At 43.5% G+C, this 20928-nt stretch overlaps 1 protein-coding gene across 8 annotated transcripts in view; it reads left to right on the plus strand.

Moving 5' to 3' along the window:
* TIAM1 (TIAM Rac1 associated GEF 1) overlaps nt 1-20928 on the plus strand; it is a 173273-nt gene that overhangs the window by 94125 nt on the left and 58220 nt on the right. For all 8 annotated transcript variants that reach the window (XM_052674049.1, XM_052674052.1, XM_052674051.1 and 5 more), the window contains 4 exons: nt 12329-12776; nt 15037-15209; nt 19086-19310; nt 20704-20889. In XM_052674049.1, the coding sequence (XP_052530009.1) occupies nt 12329-12776; nt 15037-15209; nt 19086-19310; nt 20704-20889 (1032 nt within the window). The remainder of the gene's footprint in view (nt 1-12328; nt 12777-15036; nt 15210-19085; nt 19311-20703; nt 20890-20928) is intronic.

The following is a 20928-nucleotide window of genomic DNA, read 5'->3' on the forward strand; positions in this document are numbered from 1 at the left end:
CTTGCCAATGGGCTGAGCTTTCATCAGGACACTAATGTTAGAGAGAAAGAGACAAGGCTCAACAGCATGAGTAAGGTGGCAGCGTGCCGTGGCGTAGGTGCGGGGCTGCCTCTGTGCAGAGGGCTGTGGGAAGGCAAGAGGAGCCCCCCCTGCAGCTGGAGGGAGGACGTCGGCTGGCACCGACTTGTGAGAGCTGATGGGAAGGGGTTGCTGAGTGACTTACCGGCTGTGCTTGATCTGTGGGGATATGCTGCTTCTAAATATAAAGATGACACGCTAAAACAGATGCTGCAGCGTCCCACAACAGCAGCTTTGTACTTCCAAATCAGCCCTTTATTTTTGGAAGTATTTTTACAGGGAGAGCGCATAAACCCTTTGGTGCAGGCAGTGCAAGATAAAAAGGAAGAGGAGAACAACAAAAGCAAGATGTTATTTGGAAGCCCTGAACGTAACAGCTTTCATGAAAGATTATTAGGTGCAATGCTGCCTACAGCACTCTTTCAAGTGTATTTAAGAAAAGGGGAGCAGTGTCACTGGTGATAAGTGAAGCACTTATTTTTCTTCTGGGTGTCTATCCTGCTATTAAGAAAATTCCTCTGAGGAACTTAAGTGAAAGTCATGAATTTGCGAACCATGTTCAGCTATACCCAAGGAAATGGCTTTGTGGGATGGTTTCACTAGGTGCATCTCCTGAGCCTGGAGACAAACAGTGGCTATGAGGAGGCTTGGCACTGATCATTACCACAAATAAAATCAAGAAAATTAATGCTTTGGAGAAGTTAATATTCCTTCCAAGCCTTTAATCCTAGCAGCATAGAGTAAGTATAAGATACTTGTCAGTACTGAAATCATGTTAGATGTAACCTACCTTTAGCAAGAATGGGGCAGTGTCTGTCATTATGTGTTTGAGTGAAAAGGAAGTCCAAATTTGCACATAAAATAAAAGGATGGGTTCCCTGGTAAAGCTCAGTAGGTGATTTTGGATAGGGTGAGAAGAGGGAAGCTACCAACCTGTCCTTGCACTTTGTCCCCAGTCCGAAAACATCTCAGCACTTCACTCACATGACACCACTAGGGTGAAGAAGAGCATGATGGTTACCCCAGCATACAGGTGCAAGCTCAGATGTAGATCTATTGGCTTTACTGCTTAGCTGTTACTGTGCTCCTTGGCACTGCACTGGCCTGTGCCTGCTGGTGCTCAAGCACAACTTTGGGAATTGTTTCCTTCTGCCTCTCCCAGGCCCAGGCTTTCAATGCTTTTTCAATGGGCTTCACATCCTTAATGACTCCCTTATCATTAGCTTTCAGTTTTTGTGGTGTACTGACCAGAGCTGCTGGAAAACAAGCTTGGTTGTATCATAGTATGGACGTGCTGGACGTGTATGGACAGCTCTACAAATTTTGGTGTAATGCCTTATCCATTGGTTTTCTGGAAGTACATGGCTTACATTAAAGGTAGAGAAAAAGAAAAAGAAAATCTCTTCCTTCCAAATTTAAACCTTAAATTGAACTGTGGGAGTCACTTTCCACTAATTGAGAGGGAAAGCCTTTTAATATTGGAGAGACAATTACATTCAATATATGCTAGCGATTAATATTCACAGAGTGGCTTTGGTGCTCCCACGCAGCAGTTCTGTTTTTTGTAACATTTTAACATTAAGGATTTAGATTGGCTGAAGTGAGACTTCCCGTAGAGCTCTGCTGGGATCCTGGTTTGGCTTTTGGAGCTGATGTGATGTAGGTGGGAAAAGCTTAATTGGCTGACATTTTCACCCATTTTTGCTTGAAGAGACACAACCTCCTGTTGGATACAGCTTGTTCTGGCTGTGGGTTGTGAGATCCCCAGGATCCTACAGCTGACTAGTTGGGATCCAGATTTCTGTGAAATGGCTCTGTTGTGTCCTGCTCACAGCTAAACACATGCATGCTGGAGATTCCCTCCTCCTTTGGGAGGGTGTTCACAGGGGAACTGTAACCTCATACTCTCCTGCTGTTAAGAGCTCTCATTAGAGTCTCAGGGTGCAATTATGGAAGGGAAACTCTGAGATATGGCTTAGTGCCACTTCCAAGCCCATCTTGTGTTCTCCCCTGGACCAAAACCTGAGACCTCCTTGGGCTTTCAGCACTGGTACTTGTTTAGCAGTTAAAAAACTAGGAGTAGAAGCTATGGGTGTATTGTCTCTTATGTGAAGGTATTTTACTAGCTGCATGGTATGTCTCCTGTGTGCACCATGATCCAAACAGAAATGCCAAAGCACTTCTTGCTGGACCACTTAGGCATTAAAACATTGGCCTCTATCCTCTCTGGAGGCTCATTCCCCTGAGCTTTATAGTACAGCTTATGATTTCTTACAGAAAGCTCAGTTAACGTTACAATCGTGCAGTCCAGGTTTATCACATAACTTTTGAGAAGGACCAGCAAGATGTTCTTCAGCTCTGCAGGGAAAGCAAATGTTTTTTACAGCATCTTCAGTCCAGCATTTGTTGTGAACTGAACAGGGGGCTGGGGAACAAACTTCCTCTCTCACTTGGAAGCTGGGAGTGCTTCAGTGCCAGTGCCAGACTATGTCCTTGGCGCATTAAATCCCCCCTTGTAAAGATTTTTGTATTTATTGCTATTTTTAGGCCTCTTTAGGTAGCCTGAAGGAATTTGGGATTTCAAATCTTTAAAAAAAAAATAAAAAAATCCCGTGTATAAAGTTTTGCAGATATATGCAGGGGATAAAACCAGTTTTAGTGGAAACTAGATCAGGATATACACAGAAACCAGTCTAAAAATAATTCAGAGTATCTTTCCAGCTGATATTATTTTTTTACCATCTCGGGGAGTTTTATGACAGGTTATAGTATTTCATTACATTCTGCAGGATGGCTGAACTCCAGAGAGCTGACATTTTTCTGTTTAAGTTGTGTGAAACTTCTTCACAAATGGTTTTGCGGTAGAGAATATATAGCCTCAAAATGTAGCAGGACCACACTGGGTCAAGCTCCCTCCAGCCTGGTATCTTGTTCCCCAGATCCTCAGTGCTCAGGAAAAGAAAGAAGGAAACTGGGAGAATACAGAGTGAACTTTCCTTGAGGGCATTCTCCCTGATCCCAGAAAACTAGCAATCTGAGGCTTCCTGAGCAAGGAATGCATCCAAGACTGTCAGATTGACCTGTCCCCCATGAGTTCCCTTTTTTGAAATCATTTTCTGCTTTTGGCTTTCCCTGCATCCTGTTCACTCTCTACATAACATTTCTGACCTTACAGCCTCCTGTTATGGCCCTCCTTGGTCATCACTTTCCCGAATGGAATATCTCCAGCAATTGAAGCTCTGCTCTTGTTAAAGTATTTCTGGACATTTCAGCCCCAAGTTTGGAAAACATCACTGTTTGCAACGTAAATGTGATTCTTAATCAAATTGACCCAAATAATTTTGTATTAGTCATTTGACTCCACACGGAGTCCAAGACAGACAGGCTGCGGTGAAGTCGTGTGTCATTAAATTGTAATTAATGACACATAGTTTAATAAATGCCTAAAAGTAAGATGTTAATGTTTTTCTCTTGGAGCGTGCATCTTAGTGATTGCAGTCCTTGTTTGTGCAGTGCTGTGGTGCCTTCCAGGCTGACATTGTTCCAGAGGTCTAAGGTAGAGCCTGAGCCACAACCCAAATCTCAGAATGGCAGAGGTCCTTGAATCGGATGGTTGAGCTTGGGTAGCACAGTGGGCTCACTCCCACCATAGCACATGGCTTAGCCAGCAACACTGACAAACCAGCCCTTAGAAAACAGCATCTCTTTTCTCAGCTGCTAGCCACAGGGCACTGACTTAAAGAAAGTGATGGGATTAGGGCTAGGAGGAAAGGGATAACCACTGCTTTTGGCAGAAGCCTAAGTGTATGCCAGCATAGGCAGCCTGTGAATCCACATTGCTGGTCCTGCTGATTCCCTATGCAGGGCATGCAACAGTCAGTGCTGTAGGTCTCAGTGCCTCCGGATGACAGACCCATTTGGCTCAATCAAATGGGCTTTCTGTAGCCTGGGGAACTGGAAGCAGCTTCAGCTTGAGCCTGGAGGAAAGCTTGAACAGGGGGCTTCGGACCTGACCTGCCACTGCCAGATGGATGACATTAACACAGGTATTGCCTGTTCAGGATATTTTAAAGCAAACAGCAGGCACTCCCTTCAGAGCATGCAACTCTGCCCCAGTATTGTGATGGAAAGGAGCATGTGAAAATGAGTGTTTTGGTCTCTGTTGGCAAATGTTTTGATATTCTTTCAAAGATTTTAGTTTGTTTTTCTTTCTTGACTCTTGGTCTGAAGCCAATGGAAAGCAAATTAGCAGTCCTGACATCTGATCTAGCTCCATTCAGTCATTTTTTTAAACAGCAGGACTTTGTCATTTGAAGAGCTTGCACCACTGGCTGTAACTATATTCTCTGTTAAACTATATATACTGCACGTTTTTAGTTTCAAGTACTTTTCCACTTAAAAATCACAGTCAGGTTGCCCCAGCTGCCTGTTTGTTGGACTGTACTTACTTGGATGTACTTACTTTCCAGTGCTGTGCTTCTTTGCAGCATTTCCTTTCAGAGTGCTTCAGCACGTGATCCTATCACTAGTCATCATCCCAGGTGGCAGACATTTCCCTGCTTTCTCAAGTTACGTGGTTGTTCAGGTGGACACCTCCAGACGATACGTTTCGATTTCAAGCTGCTATTCTAGCAGCTTTCTCTCTTTCCCTCTTCTACTCCCTCTGCTGCATTTTACTGGAAGAATTGCCTCTTCTTGGCACCAAGTGAACAAAAAGTAACCTAACCCTGTATTTTACTTCGAGGATTTTGGCTAGGCATGTTGCCATTTATTTAACTCGAGCACAGTTAGGCTGCTTGCATTAGTTTATGGTTAGCTCAATCCCTCTAGAAACTTTCTTCACATGGGTGGTCCACTGGGATGAAAGCAAGGTAAGTTTTGGGGGGTCCAGCATATTGTTTGGGAACAGAGAGATTAAACAATGTGGTGTTCAAGAGCTGTGAGACTTCCTCCAACTGCTGGGTGATGGAAAGTGGGCTTCCACTCCAAACCTGTGCAGGTGTCAGAAGCTGTATTGAAAGGTTCTGCGTGCCGGGACCACACTGTGAGAGGCTTTGCTGTATTATGGGTTGATTCTTATTCATGGTATTATGTGCTGTATAATAGTCAGTGTTAAAGCCAGGCAAAAGTTGTTTTGCTCATGTCCCATGGTAGTGCTTTGTGCTGCTTCCTGTTAAGAGGTCTGTTGTCCCTTAACTGTGCATTATCTCACAAGCTTGGATTTCTCTCATGTTATTAAAAAGTAAAATGGAAACATCCTCCCTGTTCCCCTTTCCCAATCCTTTAGCTTTTAGGGATGTGAAATTCAACTCACTGTCCAAATTGTACAGGTTACGGACTTGTGCCACAGTGTTTTCCTGACTCTCTAAAGAACTCTGCAGGATGCCATCGCAGCTTCATGAGGAACATTCATTTTCCACATTTGCTATCTCACAGCCGACACTCACAGCTGTACTTTCATGACTGTTCCTGTATGTCTATTGACTGCCTTTAAGGCATCTAAGTCAGCTAAGAAAACTTAGGCTCAGAGGGGGAAAGCACAGCGGGCTACAGTGATGATCTTTCTAGAAAGTCCCACATATAGATTGGAAAATATCTATGGGGTCTGCGAACCAAGAATGTTCTCAACCTCTGTGTTGGAGGCACCACTCTAACATCATAGCCTAATGTGGAGAGGAGGAGCCATGTATAAAACTGAGGTGATGGTCATATATAATCATTCAGAGTACTTTTTTTTTTGTTTGTTTTAATGAAGTTTTCAGTAAATTTAATTTCAGAGAACTGTGTTAAAAACCTGCATACTTGTAGAACTACTCCACGCTGCTTTAATAACATATGTAATGTTTAATATTATTGCTATTTTTAATTTTGACCCTTTCAGATATCTGAAGAACAACTATGTGACTGCACAGAGGTGAATACACAGATGTAGAAACTATATCTTTTTCTACGTATCAGATCTTTTTTGAATTCCTAGAAGTAACAAACTCTACATCTCAGACTGGTATCCACATACTGATTACAATTGGCTTGTAACAGTTCCTCATCGGACTTGGGATCCCTCCTTGAAGTATAGACAGGACCCAACCAATCCATTGCAAATCTGCCATTTGCCCATGGTGATTTGTGACTCTCAGTTTATTTCTCCAAAGCCTCCTGGCTAGTTCACCTACAGTATTGTCCTGTTGTATACATGCCCGTAGATACCATCAAAACCTTCTTCAGTATCAAGTCCCAGCATCTGGTTGAGAGGAAACTTTGTTACCATGCTAGCTGGTTTTCTCTAAGGTGTTATTGTAATCTATCTGACTTTACGATTGGACATGATGCAGTGTGTTACTAACAGAACTCAGAATTGTATTCCTCCAGACAGAATGAGTTTTGGAGTTGTTTCTGTGTTTCTCAGTTGCAACTTTAAACCCATTTTTCCTACTCAGCTTTCAACTGAAATATATTATTTATCTTTTCTTTCTGACTCTTTTCAAGACGAGTAGGTCTTCTAATGTATTTATTAGTGGGTGTTCAAGTAACTCTGAAGAAATAAGTTCATTTTGGTTTTGAGCATTCTGTACCTTAACAGAACTCTTTAACCAACAAATGAGGGTGGATTTAACACTGAAAAGAAAAGCAAAGCAGTATCAGGACAACCTTTTTCCTAGTGGGAGCTTCAAAGAGACACCAGACACATAAAAGCATGCAAACAATCAGGTTGCTTACCCGTTCTATTTTAAACGTATTCTGTGGTACTTGCATAACTAGCAACCAGACAGGTTGTGTGCAGTTTCAGGATGTTGCTGAATGTCAACACCTTACTGCTCTGTTGCTCAACAGGACAGGGAACAGAATATTTGTGTCCTCCTGGAGGGAGCCCCTTCCAAGAAAAACAAAACAGGCAGTCACTTTTTACCAACTTTCAATGTAATGGTTAATTCAGAAGAAAGTATTAGTCACAAAAGTAACTCTGCATTAGAGGAGTCTAAGGTTTCCTAATGAGTCCAATGTGCCTAAAGTATCTGTGAATCGCAGCTGCCAGTTAAGCAAGAGAAAGTGATTCAGCAAACCATCTTGATAGTGTATGTAACAGTGCTACTGCTGGGGAGTTTGGTGAGTGCTTGCTTGCTGTAAGCACTCTGCATGTGTCCAGTCATGAACCAGAAAGCTGGATAAAGCTGCACCCACCCAGTGGTCCTTGCTAGCAGAGGCCTATACCAAATGGCTTCAAAAAGAGGACAATGGCTCTTGGAATCTGCCCCAAAATGTTTGTTTGATCCTTGCTAACTGAAGGCAGACATTTTTAAATTTTTTTTTCCTAAAGCAGAAATTTTATTGCGCATCTCCTAAATCTATCAATACTTTTTTAACAAACGTGACCATAGTGGACGTGTAGAGGTGCTCATTGCATGAGTATTCAGAAGTAGGTTGCTCATATTTTCACTAATGCTTTATCCAATCTCTGCATTTGATTTGGACTGTGATAATTCCACTTCATTACACTTGAATGCTATTAAGGCTGTTTTAGCTGTTCTGGCACGTGGCCTTCTTGCTGGGCCTCATTTCATTGTTGTTATTAACAATGACAGCATTCAGTCTGTCTCTAGTTTTTAATTCTGTGGTGCATCGCTCCGACATGGAGCATTCCACCTTCTCCCCCCCCCCCCCCTTCCCTTGATTAGTCTCTGTTGAACTTCTTTTCATAGTCTTAGAACATTCACAACCATTTGGTAGCTCTGTCAGAGTAAGAAATGGTACCTCTGTTCCATCATCTTCAGCCACCTCAGGGATCCAGGATGCTAGTGGAAGCTGTGGTCACTGACTCTCCAATTAGGCACTTGCATAGGGTAGCACAGATCCTGCTTAGTTCTCTCCTTCAGCCAGGGGTCATTCTGCTACTTTCTCCCAGCCTTCCACAGTGCAATCTTATATCAAAAGGACAAAGCCCCTGTTTATTCAGGTTGTCATCTTGGACTGAGACCTATTCTGTTTGCAAAATTGCAGGAATTGCCATTCCCACGACTTCCCTGATCTCTCTGTCTCAGAGGAAATACACTTTCTTTGCTGCATGTTTTGTACTTTGTGTGACCAATTAAATGATTTCCACCTCCCCCTTGCTTTGTTCTCTTGTCCTCCCAGGCCCAGAGCTAGGTACACAGCAGGGGGAAGGCTAAGTGGGGCTGCACAGATTTTAGTTTCAGTCTTGCATTTGGTTCCTATGATAGTCTATCTAGGCAAAAAAATGTCCCTGTGTGGGAACAACTGTTTGCCAAGCTGAAAATACAAAACACAAGGTCACTGGTGAGGTGTGAAATATCGGGTTCAGTGTCCTGAATCTTAGACAAAGTGGAATAAAACTTTTGTTTTTTTAAGTAAGAAAATGGAGCCCCTCCATAATAATAATTAGAAGTCCAGAGTAATTTAGTGGTAGTTGCTTTTATTCTGGGCATAAAGTCCCAAACTCCAGGCTCCAGGAATGTGCATTCTACCATCTTCAGCTGTCTCCCAGCTCCTGTGATGTGCCTGGCACATGCCGGTCTGCATCCTGACAGAGAGCAGCAGAAAACCTGGGCAGGAGCCAGAGAGGTGAGTAATGAGGGCTGAGCTGTGTCTGTAGTTAACTGTCAGCCTCGAGAAGCTTTACCTGGAACTGCTGTCAGGGAGTGAAACATCTGTTTCATTAGCAAGCCTCTGTGGCACATCCCATTGTGGACGTGGAGCAGTAATAAGTCATCCTTGGAGGAGACGTGGCCATCGCCTGTGGGGCTCTTGGAAAAACTGAGCAGGAAACGTGAGTAATTTTTAAATAGGTCTCATCAAGGTTACACAATGCTCATTTCACATCTGGGCACTAGCCTGCGGTGGCCATGTCAGCAGGTACTTCAAAGGCTGAACCCCAAAGCTGGGGCCTTAGTCCCCATCAGTCTCATAGGCGGGAGCCGTGCTGCTGACAGTGGGAGCTGGGACGCTCTGCTGTAGGCATCCTCATTTGAAAGTTTATGGCAGTAATTTTGTGCCCCCAGTGATGTGCCGATCAAACCCTGCTACGGTTTGCTGCTAGTCCTGGGAATATTACCCATTCATCCTCAGCACATTTCTGCAGCAGCACAATACTAAACCTCTGTGCTTTCTGCTGAACTCTTAATTGAATGCCCTTCAGTGTGCAGATTATAGCGCTGTGAGACGGCCACAGCAGATGCAATCTGATTCTTGAGAGCTTTTCATACCCTCTGATGAGAACTAGCTGACATTACAGCAGGAACTCAGAAGTCAAAGACCTGTATAATGAATGCTCTTAACCCTACTAACCCGTGGGCCCGTAGACCAATCATCTCATACAGCAGACTTCCTAAAGCGCTAATCTCAGTGAATGCTACATTTCATAATTCATGAGCATGAACAATATTAGCGGGCTGTAAGTTTTGAACCGTTCTGACCTTTGTGTACCCAGATCCTCCTCCCCCCCAAACCTTCTGAATCTGTTGGTTAGAAATGTTTGATACGGGGTGTTTCAGAGAGGGAAAGGGAGTGCAGCAAGCACAGGAAGGTTAGGGCAAGACTGAAGCATAAGACTAAAAATGCCTTTTGACCCATCCAGCATGTCACTTGCACTGTGGTAACATAGAAAGACTTTTGCAGTGTTGGCTAGAATTTAAGCTCATGAGCCTCTGGCTTTTCCATCCTCACCATTTTGTTAATTTAATTAATAATAGGCTGTTATCCCCTTATGTCAGTTACTGAGTACAGTTCCTATTTATGGATTGGGAAACTGAGGCGAATGACACTGTGTCTCATCAAGGGTACACAGGAAGACTGCGTCATGCAGGGCACGAGGAATTTTGAGAGCCTGCATTGCAGCACTCTGCTGAAGCACCTCTGGGTATGCTTCTGCTTTTGAAAAAATTACCTGGATCTGTTAAGGAGCACCAACTCCTTGGTGTTGCTTTGGTCGGCTGCATGACAAGTCTCAGCTCCTTCAACTTGATCATTTAAGTAACTCGCTGTTTTTTTAAACCAAGCAATGCTAGTGACATATATTTTATAAGGTTTCAGTAGGTGAAATTTTGAAATAAACTGTACTTTTTATACACGTGGATAAAATAATACAGGACTGACTGCATATCTCCTAAGTCATTTACTAAAATAAAAATCTGATAAAACCTCAAATAATTTTCATTGCCACAGTTGCATAACGTTCCCTGCAAAATGCAAATTTGTTTATGCTATACCACTGACACACTTTCTCCCTTCAAAAACATTTACAGAGGAAGAGGGCCTCAGAAAGGAAAATGCAGAACGCAGTCATTTAGTTTGACTGACTACTGCAGTAAGTACAAGGGGTCTGGTTCAGTTCTTTGGCACCCTGTTGTTACACTGAGTTAGCTGTGTTGACAAAGGGGCAGTGCCTCAGATGTAGGGGTGCAGAGCACCCATGCCAGTCCTGGCTCTCTGAGTGTGGGGTCTCATATGGAATACTGTCATCCTAAGTTGCACCATCCAGCTTTTTGTGACAGAGCACAAAACTTCACTCGCAGCGGTGTTTTGTAAACAGTGGTTTTTGAGCAGCACCCATTTCCCTCTGTAGATATCCCTCGTTTGCAGTGGTGAAATAAATGGGAGGATAAGTGGATTCCAAAAAAACAAGTGTATTGGAACAGCAGGAGAAAAAGTCTGGTTGTTAAAACTGCTCCGTACGGGCAGATGACTGCATTTACGGGAAGCCCTGCTCAAATCATTCACATGCAGTGGGAGTAGAGGAATATTGGCCTGTCCAGAACAGCTTGTCTGTCACTACGTGTTGCATTAAATTACCAGACTGACTAGGGTAACTGTGCTCATTGAGTGGGGAAGGAAGTGGTTATTCTTCCAGCTGGACTCCAGGTCTCCCTGGAGAAATAGTGTTTATAAAGAACGAGCCCATCCGTTACAAATTAATGCCTTATAAGTTAGTCAAATTCAGAAACACCTCTCCCCTCCCACTGAAGTTTCCTCATCCAGCTCTTGTTCCACAGGAGAAAAAGTTCAGGCAGAGCTTGGTGGAGGGTTTCTTGGTTTCTGCGCACTTGCTTTTGGCCGGCCACTTAGAAGACTTCTGCTCAAGTCAGCACCTAGAAGTTTGCTCTCTCTCTCTCTCAAGCTTAATAATGCAATCTGCCACGTCTTTGCAGAGTCTCCTTTATTTATTTATTTTTTAAATAATGTAAATTAAGCACTAGTCTCATGTGTAGGAACAGTAGAGGTTGAAATTCCCATTGTTTTGGCTGTATTTCACACTTTGCATCTTCTTCCTCTTCTCCTAAGTATCAAACATAGGGTTTGTCTCCACTTAAAGGGCTTGGCCTTTATTTGTCCTTCAAAAGCTGCCATCAAAGCATCTCTGTGTGCTAAGATGGTAATGGTTAGGTCACTGTTCTTAGTTTGGGCTACTTGTCCCTTGGATGCGAAACTGCTATGAAGTCCCTGACAGTTCTCCTTTGGACAGTTGCCATGCTGCACTGGACAGGCTGAATCACCAACACACCACCTTTCAAAACCCAAATTCAGTCATGCTGTTTCCTTTCTTGCTCAAGCCAGTCATATTCTTACCTCTTCTGATCTTTCAATTGCAAGTTCCTGGGGACCAGGAACTGTCTTCTCTTGTGGGTCTTTGCAGGATCTATCACAATAACATTCTGGCCCATTATCAGGGGTTGTAGAAATAACACCATACAGGAGTAATTTCAGATGCATTAACTTCTTAGCAGAAAGAAAAGGTACTTTTGCAGTTATATAATTTCCAAATGACAGTCTTGGGATGTCTAAAATATATCTTCATCTGTAGGTGTGAAGGTACAATACCAATGTTTTCTTTCCAAAATGCGTAGGTCGATTGCTGCTTTTCTCGACAGTGCAGTTTTTGCTACCATATGTTCTCGTTTTGCAAAGCCCTCAGTGCTGTTAACTTAGCCTGATGTAAACAAATGATGCTGTGTGTTGTATTCCAAAATGCTACGGCTGAAAAGACACCACCTGAAATTGTGTTTGTATGTTTGGTCTTTTTTAAACTTTGCTGAAAGTTCTGCCTGCTGTAACTTTTCTTTGAGGTTTTGTCTTCAGAAGAAAGATATGGAGATCTTCCAGTGCCAGACAAACTAGGAATGTGAAGAAGTGCAGTTTGTCTTGTGAATTTCTGTTTCTCTTTGGGTCTCTTGCAGGCCATGCTCGGCTGAGTAACACTTAGCGTGCTCTTCACCTCAAGCTGTTTTTCTCTTTCAACCAGGATGTCAACGTGGGTGAAGGGAGCGAGTTCACTGACAGTGGGATTGAGGGAGCAGCCACCGACACTGACCTCCTTTCCAGACGCTCCAATGCCACCAACTCGAGCTACTCACCAACAGCCAGTCGGGCTTTCATCGGCAGCGACAGCGGGAGCAGCTCAACGGGCGACGGGCTTCGCCAGGGGGTGTATGAGAACTTCCGCCGGGAGCTGGAGATGAGCACCACCAACAGTGAGAACATGGAGGAGGCCGGCTCTGCCCTCAGCGATGAGCAGAGCAGCGGCACGCTCAGCTCCCCGGGGCAGTCAGACATTCTCCTGACTGCTGCCCAGGGTACGGTACGGAAAGCCGGTGCTCTGGCAGTGAAAAACTTTTTGGTGCACAAAAAGAATAAGAAAGTGGAGTCGGCCACGCGCAGGAAGTGGAAGCACTACTGGGTTTCCCTGAAAGGTACAGAGCAAACGTGGAAGTGTCCATTCAAACAGAAGTCCGCATTGATCCTTCAGATGGGTGTTACAGCAGTTGAATATACCTCTAGGCCAGGCTCTTTAAAACAGCTGCCGTGGTAATTAGCTGTCTGGGTAGTTAGTAGCAAGAATGAGGAAATGGTCCTGATTTTTCACTGGAGAGTTTTATTTGATTGCTGTTGTCATGCTTGCGTTATGGCATGCGAGTTGTCAAAGATTCGTGACTGTGCTGCAGGGTTCATACTTAGGGGTCCTGGTGCCATCATCTGGGATGGCTTCTCTGATGCCTGGGTGTTTGCCTTTAAGAGGCATGTCTAGGGCTTGCTGATGGACCAAATACCTGTGAGCAGCCAGCATGCACCTGATAACGTAGGTTTCTAGTGCAGACGGTGGCTGCTGACATGTGTTTGTGCACGGGTTCTGCTGTGCTGTACATTCTTGTTTCGCTCTGCACCAATTGTACCTTGTTCTCCGAGGCCTCTATTTGCTCCAAGGGTAGTAACGCCTAGTGAGTTACAACACACTGGTAGTGTGGTCAGGAAGCTGTGGTTTGGTTGGCAAGGCTAGCTTGTGACTTAGGAGACTGTCACTCCTCTGTGGCATAGTGGTGACCAGTCATCCAACCCTCAGCACCCAGCCTCCTTGCTGGCCTCCTCAGCTTCCCAATCCTCGCAGCCTTCACTCTGTGAATTTTCGCAGTGGTGTTCCATCCTATTTGGTGTCTGAGCACTTTAAACATTAAAGAAGCAGCAAAACTTAGGAGCTGGCCTCACAAAAAAGCCCCTCGTTGATCTTTATGCAACAAAATGAGGAGCAAAGCCTGCAGTATCAGGACTGGGCTTTTTCCCCTCAGCTGCGACCAGCATGGTCTGCTCTTTGGAGGAGGTAGAGCAGCAGGCTGCATCTCCTGCTGTGCATGGGGCTGTCCAAAAAGCTTGGGTTAAAGTCCTGTTCTTCCCAAAGAGCACTTGCAGCTCTATTTTAAAACCAAGGAGAAAGGCATGGCACATGCAGTAGTTCAAGAGGCTGGGAAAACAAAAGAGGAGACGCCTAGGGTGAGAGGGCAGGGGAAAGCCCTGATCTGTTGAGAGCGGCCCCACGGCAGGAAGGTCTTGCTGTGAAGAGCAGGCACACAAAGGGCCATCTGGGAGGAGAAAGGGGAAGGATGAGCAGAGAGGAGATGTTATTTTAAAGTGCTTTGACTCAAGTGGAGTGTTTGCTCCTTAGATTGCTGTGCCTTAATAATGTTAGTATTTAAACAGGGCTTTGAAGTTAACAGCTGCAATTGTTTGTCTGCAAATAGTTTTCTGAGTGGCTGGGTAACAGGGCATCACTTTGCACCAAGGGCTGTTTCCAGTGAAGAGAAACAACGCACCAGTTTCAGTTTTAAACAATTGGAGATTATATCGGGAGGTGGGAGGGAGAGAAAGAGACCCTAGAGTTGCAGATTTGCAATACCTTTCCTTTTTTTTGTTTTCCCCCAGAGAATCATAACGATTATTTTGTAAAACCAGCAGGTTCTTTGCCGTCATCAGCTGAAATGCCTTTTTTGTTTTTGTCCATATCACCACCGTGAGTCATAGTTGAAACGTTACAGTGGAATATGGGTTTTTTGTGTGTATGTGACTTCAGTGAGCACAGTTCATTCCAGTCTGTTTCTCCTTCCAGTTATTCATCTGCATGCAGTAATTAAGCAGCCCAATCTTTGCCTTGGAGGGACTGCAGTAGTTATCAGCTGCAGGAGGCTGAGGCCGAGGTGTGCCCCAGGCTCTTGGTTGCTCAGCAGGGCTGGCAGGGCCAGCTTGCAGCTGGCTGCCACTGCTGGAGGGGCTGTGCTCCCAGGCCTGCATCTTCCTTTGGGCTCCCTTGATGGGATTGGGTGGCTGTGGAGAACTCTCCCACAGGGATTTATAATGACAGGTCTCATCCAGGGCTGTGTTTTACCACCTGTGACCTTCCCTGCTCATATCTGCAGCTGTTTAAGCAGTCGCAGGGTGAACAAAATGGCTTTGCTGGGATACAGCTGGGTGTACTGCACGGCTGGAGGTGTGTAGAGCTGGCTGGGCTGCTGCTAGCACTGTCTGCCACAGGGCTGAAAACCTGAACAAGCCCTGGCAAATCCTCTCTCACCCCTGTGACAGCTTGATGGATGATTTACAGTCCCAAGTTTTAGCTCTGAATAGATGCAGAATGGCTGTTGCATTTAAGTGTGTTGCTTGCTAATATCTGATTCTCTCTTTTAGGATGCACGTTGTTTTTTTATGAGACTGATGGCCGATCCGGCATTGACCACAACAGCATCCCAAAGCACGCCGTCTGGGTGGAAAACAGCATAGTGCAAGCGGTGCCTGAACACCCCAAGAAGGACTTTGTTTTCTGTCTCAGCAATTCTCTTGGGGATGCTTTCCTCTTTCAGGTTGGTTTGGACTGAAGGTTTTACAGATTTGTTCTCTTTTTTGTTCCACTGACAAAGGAGGGAATCTTAGCGCTGGTTCAAATCAATGAAAAAATCTTGCTGACTCCAGTAGGTTTGAGATTTTCCTCTGGCAGTGCAAGAGGAAGGACACGATATATTTTGTAAAGGCCACTCAAGAGACCCAGCACCATATGTGAATCTCTGTCAGATCTGTTTTTATTGCCTGGCAGGATCCTCTTTGTCTAGATGGTTGGTGCAAAGTAATAATTAAGAAAAATTTTGACATCTCTGTTAAAACTACAAGTTTTGCATTGCTTTGTAGTGCAGTTATGGTGTACCTACAGATGAGTACAATTACTAGATAGGGGACACAGTGATCCCTCAACTGTGACACTTCTCTGTGTCTTGAAAGAGGTGTATAACCAGGATAGGAGCTTGTGGAATAGCTAGACTGATTTACATGACCAAGTCCTCGGAACTCATGATGCGTTTTTCATTTCTGACGGCTGTGCAGAATTCAGGCATCAGTCAAAATTGTGCTGCTGTTTGACAGTACACTAAATTATTATTTAGAATTATTATTTATATTTTCTAAATTAGAAAATAGAAATGTCTGAACATTGCAGAGTATATATATCCAGAGCTTATATTGAAGATCAAACATTAATTGATGTATTTCACTAAAGCATATTTAATCTTTTTGATAACTACTGCTTCCTTGAGTGATTTTTTAGGGAGGCATTCCAGTTTTTTATCACAGTTGGTCACTAGTCAAGGTGTGATCCCCTTATTTCTAAGTACCAACCTACATTGAGGTGGTGCCATTTTCTCCTATTTGGGTTCAGTTCTCTTAACTGAGGGAATTGCTTATTTATGTTTCATTTTCCTTTTCAGTGACAGTATATTCAGAATTTCTTGCTTTCTTAAACCAGAAATTACTTGTCATAACCTTCTCCCTCTGCCCCCCCCCACGAGCACATCTTTATGCTTATACTGTAGGTCCTTTTTGCTGTCCTAAACAAATGACCAGATTCTCAAACTAGTACAAAATAAAACAACTTTGCTGACTCAAAAGTGGTGATGGCTTACGTCTTGAAGAGACTATCTGATTGTATACTTAAAACAGCAGATTTTTTCTTCTCTGCTGCCTCAGCTTGGTTTTTTTCTTCCCCTCACAATGGAATACTGCACTGTCCCTCTTCAATTTCATGCCTTTCTTGGAGAGGGTAAATGTATTTTGCCACCTGGAGAGCTTCATCTGGGAGGAAAGCGTGGTGCTTGTGGTCTCAGCATGTATTTGAAAGACCATCAAGCACCACCTCCTCCTGGTCCACTCATACAAATTATTTTCCTTCCAGTTTTCTAAGGGAAAACCTTAATTCTCATAAAATTAATGCCAGTAGATGTAAAATAGTGAAAAGGTCACATGCAGCACATTTCATAGGGTGCTATTCATTAAAAACCCTGTGTCATTATGTCATGGGTAGATTTTCTTGTAACTTTGTAGTAAATAGCAAAAGTGAGCCTTTTCAAATGAAAAGGAATAATTTCTATTGCCTTGTGGCAGTAGAAATTTTTATGTGACATGTCTCCTCTGTCAGAGAACTCATGCAACTCTAATGAAGCAGAAGCAGAAGAGAAAGAGGGGATGGATTTGGGTAGATCAGCCACAGTGGTAGAAACAAAGTGCTAGTGACTGTGCTGTAGGGCTTGCTCTTCTGTGTTCAGAGCAGCCCAAGTATGCATATGGCTGTTCAAGTTAAGTGTTACTTAACTACTAATGTCATACATACATATCCCCACATGATACACTGCTGTAGTAGTGATTTGGTAGAGAAGACACCACAGACTTAAGTAAGATTATTTTCAGTCCTATGGAGACTGTATACTTAGGGAGAAAAAAATAGGGTTACTTTGTGACGCGTACAGATATTGGACATCTTGTAACAAGCCTTCCCACTGCATTGCACCTAGAGACATCACGTACCTCCTACACTATAATTCCTTGCTCAGTCAGTTCTTATCATGCCTACACAAATCCATTACTTGTAGATGTCACATGTATTTTCCGGGAGCTCAGTGCAACGTGTGACACCACTTACATATGTATCAGATGTTTGCAGCTTGTTTATGTGGTCCTTTCCACTGAGAAGCAGAGTGACTCCCCATGCCTACTTCTCTACCAGAAGGATCTTGAACTCTTAAAATCCTTTCCACATTCCTTTTCTTGTTTAACTCTTCCCCAGAAGCCCACATGAAACCTGAAACTAAAAGTATGCAGATAATGTTTTACAATTGAATAAAATAAAAAGATGACCTCTTGCTACTATACTTTTATAGCAATCAACAAAACATAGCATCTCATTACAAGTCCAGTGGTACCCTCTCCTGTTGGAGGTGGTAAGTTTCACCACCTGATGAAAGCAAAGTGAATCCTGTTCTGCAGTTTCTCACCTTGCAGCAGAAACTCCTCAGGCATGAGGATTTCTCAACATGCCTTCTGCAGTAGCAGTAAGACATTGTAAGCCTGCATCTATGAATGAGGGCCTGTTAGTAGTACTACCTGGGCAGGGAACCTGCCCAATTTTAGCAATCTTCTTTGTACAGTGCCTACTGAAGACATGAAAAAGTAGTAGAAGAGCAGGCTTTTTTGGTGTAGACCCTGTCTTCTCCTAGTGTTCCTAACCTGAGTTAATGAAGATAATGTCATTTGGGACATGCGTGTTTCACCAGTTTCAGTCCCACAAAAGTTTTGGGAGCACTGACCTGAAGTCTGGTCTGTACTGAGTGATTTCTGAGAGTTGTGCTTCTATGGGAATCTTTCCATGGCTTTGGGAAGCTGCAGCCTTAGCTGTTACTTGTGACTGCAAGTAGAGCAGTAGGATGACCTTCTTCATCTTTGCTGGCAACTGGAGAAGTCATACTGTGCTGTCTATTTATAAAGCAGGTATCATCAGAAAATTTAATGAGAACAAGGTGGTTTGGCACTTTGCTACCTTTTCAACCATGAGCCAAATACCAGTGTGATTACTGCGAAAGGCTGGCACTCGGAGCAAGTCCGCTGCAACCCTGACTTGACTGTAAATTTTGTTTTACAATGTGCTGTAAAAGGGAGTGAGGTTTTGTCAGAAGACCGAGAAGATTTATGTTTTATTTTGAAAGTCTTGAAAAGGAATGCTTTGAAGTATTTTTTTTTTCTGTGTCAAAAGCCTCTAATCAGAAATGCCCTCCTCCAGGAAAACATACTGATGTCCACTGCCCAGCCTAAGGCTTCCCCTTTTTCCCAAACTGTCCTACACAAGCTTGGGAAGTGACAGTGCTGGGGCCGTAAAACTTATGATGATCTTGCCTTAAATAGTAATAGGGTAATCTTCAGAGAGCTTTGGGATCTCCAGAAGCAGAAAGCTTCGTCTGCATCATAATATAGCATATAATATAGCTAGTAATAGATATCATGGACAGGTTTTATGTCATTAATTTATTATTAACTGTTGCGTGCCAAAAAAGCTTTCCATGCTGCAAAGAGCACAGAGGCTGCTGCATTATTTGCCTTGGGGAACTGAGAGTTTAGAAAATGTTATTAAATGATGAGCTACGTATTCTGGAAACATTGTATTGAATTCCTAAAAACTTACTGGGATACACTGTACAGCTGCAAAACATAGATATATGTGTAATTTTAGGTGCTGAATGCCTAGTGCTGTGCTAAAAATGGCCTGATTAAGTATGATTTTTTTATTACTTCTCTCATAAGTGGATTTAAGGCTTTGATTCTCACGATCAAAGGGAAACAAAACTCCTTGGAATTGTGTTGTTAATCTCCAATCAATTTTAAGGAGGATCTTGACTTCTTTTTTCCTCTTTCCTTCTCTTCAGACCTCTAGCCAGACTGAACTCGAGAACTGGATCACTGCAATCCATTCAGCTTGTGCAACTGCAGTTGCAAGGCAGCATCACAAAGAGGACACTGTCAAACTCCTGAAAACAGAGATAAAAAAGCTGGAGCAGAAGATCGATATGGATGAGAAGATGAAGAAAATGGGTGAAATGCAGCTGTCCTCAGTAACGGACTCCAAGAAGAAGAAGACCATACTGGATCAAGTAATCTTGCCTGCTTATGTGAAATGGGCCCCTGACAAATGTTTAAGGCTTTCTTCACCTTAGTGGTACCTCTGTCTGTCCCCACTCTGCTGCATGTTTGTGCTGGCAGATCTCCCCTGAATAGATAGGATGTGTGTTTGCAGAGTACTGCCAGCAGCCCAAGTTGCATAATTTATCCACCCAACACGCTCTAAGCTACAGCACAGGTTCTCTCAATCTTCGTGCAAAGGATTTTGCTGCCTGCATTAGTGAGAGCTTTAGGGGAGCAAAGAGGCTACCAGAATACTGTGGGCAAGAGGCAGCAGGATGTTGTAGTGAGAGCTGACTGTAGACCAACAAATCCTGCTGCCACAGTTGTCTTCAGCATAGAAGAGGCTGATTCTTGAACCAGTAGATGGGATGAAGAAGCCATCTCTGACTTCTTCTAGTTAGAAGGATCTGCCCTGATCTCATGGCTGAAGCCCCCACAAGTCTTTCTGACTTCAAGTGGACAATACAGTTGCATTTGAGAAGCAGAGAGCCTAGAGCAGAAGTCTCTCCTACTGTTGCAGCAGCACCTTATTTTAGGAAACTAACATATGGTGCCTGCTTCATTAGTTTGTAGCTCTTTTGCCACGGCTGCCAAATGTGCCTGTGATGCAAACTGTAGGGAGTGGCTGGGGCCATAATGTGCTAAACTGAAGGGATTTTGTACCCTTAGAAACTTATGGGAAGAGCTGAGAGAGGAGATGCTTGCTGCTGTTGAAAGGGCTCCATTCAAAGGCTGTCAGTGACAGTAAGAGAGCAAAGCAGTCTCTCCTTTGACGTAAAGGAGTTTTTCTAAACACTTTGAAACCGTTTCCTATCAGCGATTTGAATTATTTAATTCCTCACATAGGCTGATTACAGTGCTCTTCCACTGATAAGATTAATTATTCCCAGTGCACTGCATTTTTTTCAAATATAGTGAGCTCCATTTGTGCTTACAGCAGTGCTGCTGCAGCTGTTTTGGGGTACTCTGTTTGTGAAACTTGGGTGGTTTTTGGTCTTCTTGTTTCTTAGATGCCCTTGATGCGTGAAAGAAGCCTCTTAAGGGAATACTCAGTAAAGAATCCTGGAATACAAAGAAAATTAAAAATGGAATGTTAATGCTATTAATTAGCATTGTATCAAAGGGGAGGTTGTCCCAGGAGAAAGCTTCTGCCTTGAACACTGAAAAGATGTTTTACATCTAATGAAAAGTTTTTAAAAACTGTGGGTTTTTTATCCTTTTTGGGCTTAAGAGCGTAGGGAAGAGTGAATCGAGGTTTCTTTTCTTTGAAAATGAGATCAGCATTGGTGAAAAATATATTTTGCTGGGAACAGTGGACATTTTTCAAACTTCTTCATTTCACTTGATCTTTTCTGTGTACAGATTTTTGTTTGGGAACAAAATCTTGAACAGTTCCAGATGGATCTATTTCGGTACCGCTGTTACTTGGCTAGTCTCCAAGGAGGGGAGCTCCCAAACCCTAAAAGACTGCTTGCTTTTGCCAGCCGTCCAACTAAAGTTGCAATGGGCCGCCTTGGAATCTTTTCAGTCTCTTCGTTCCACGCACTGGTAAGTTTGGACAGAAGCCAGGGGTCATCTTTGCCAACC

Source organism: Tympanuchus pallidicinctus, unplaced genomic scaffold (genome assembly GCF_026119805.1).
Source record: "Tympanuchus pallidicinctus isolate F22 unplaced genomic scaffold, pur_lepc_1.0 scaffold14, whole genome shotgun sequence".
Taxonomy (NCBI): Eukaryota; Metazoa; Chordata; class Aves; order Galliformes; family Phasianidae; genus Tympanuchus; species Tympanuchus pallidicinctus.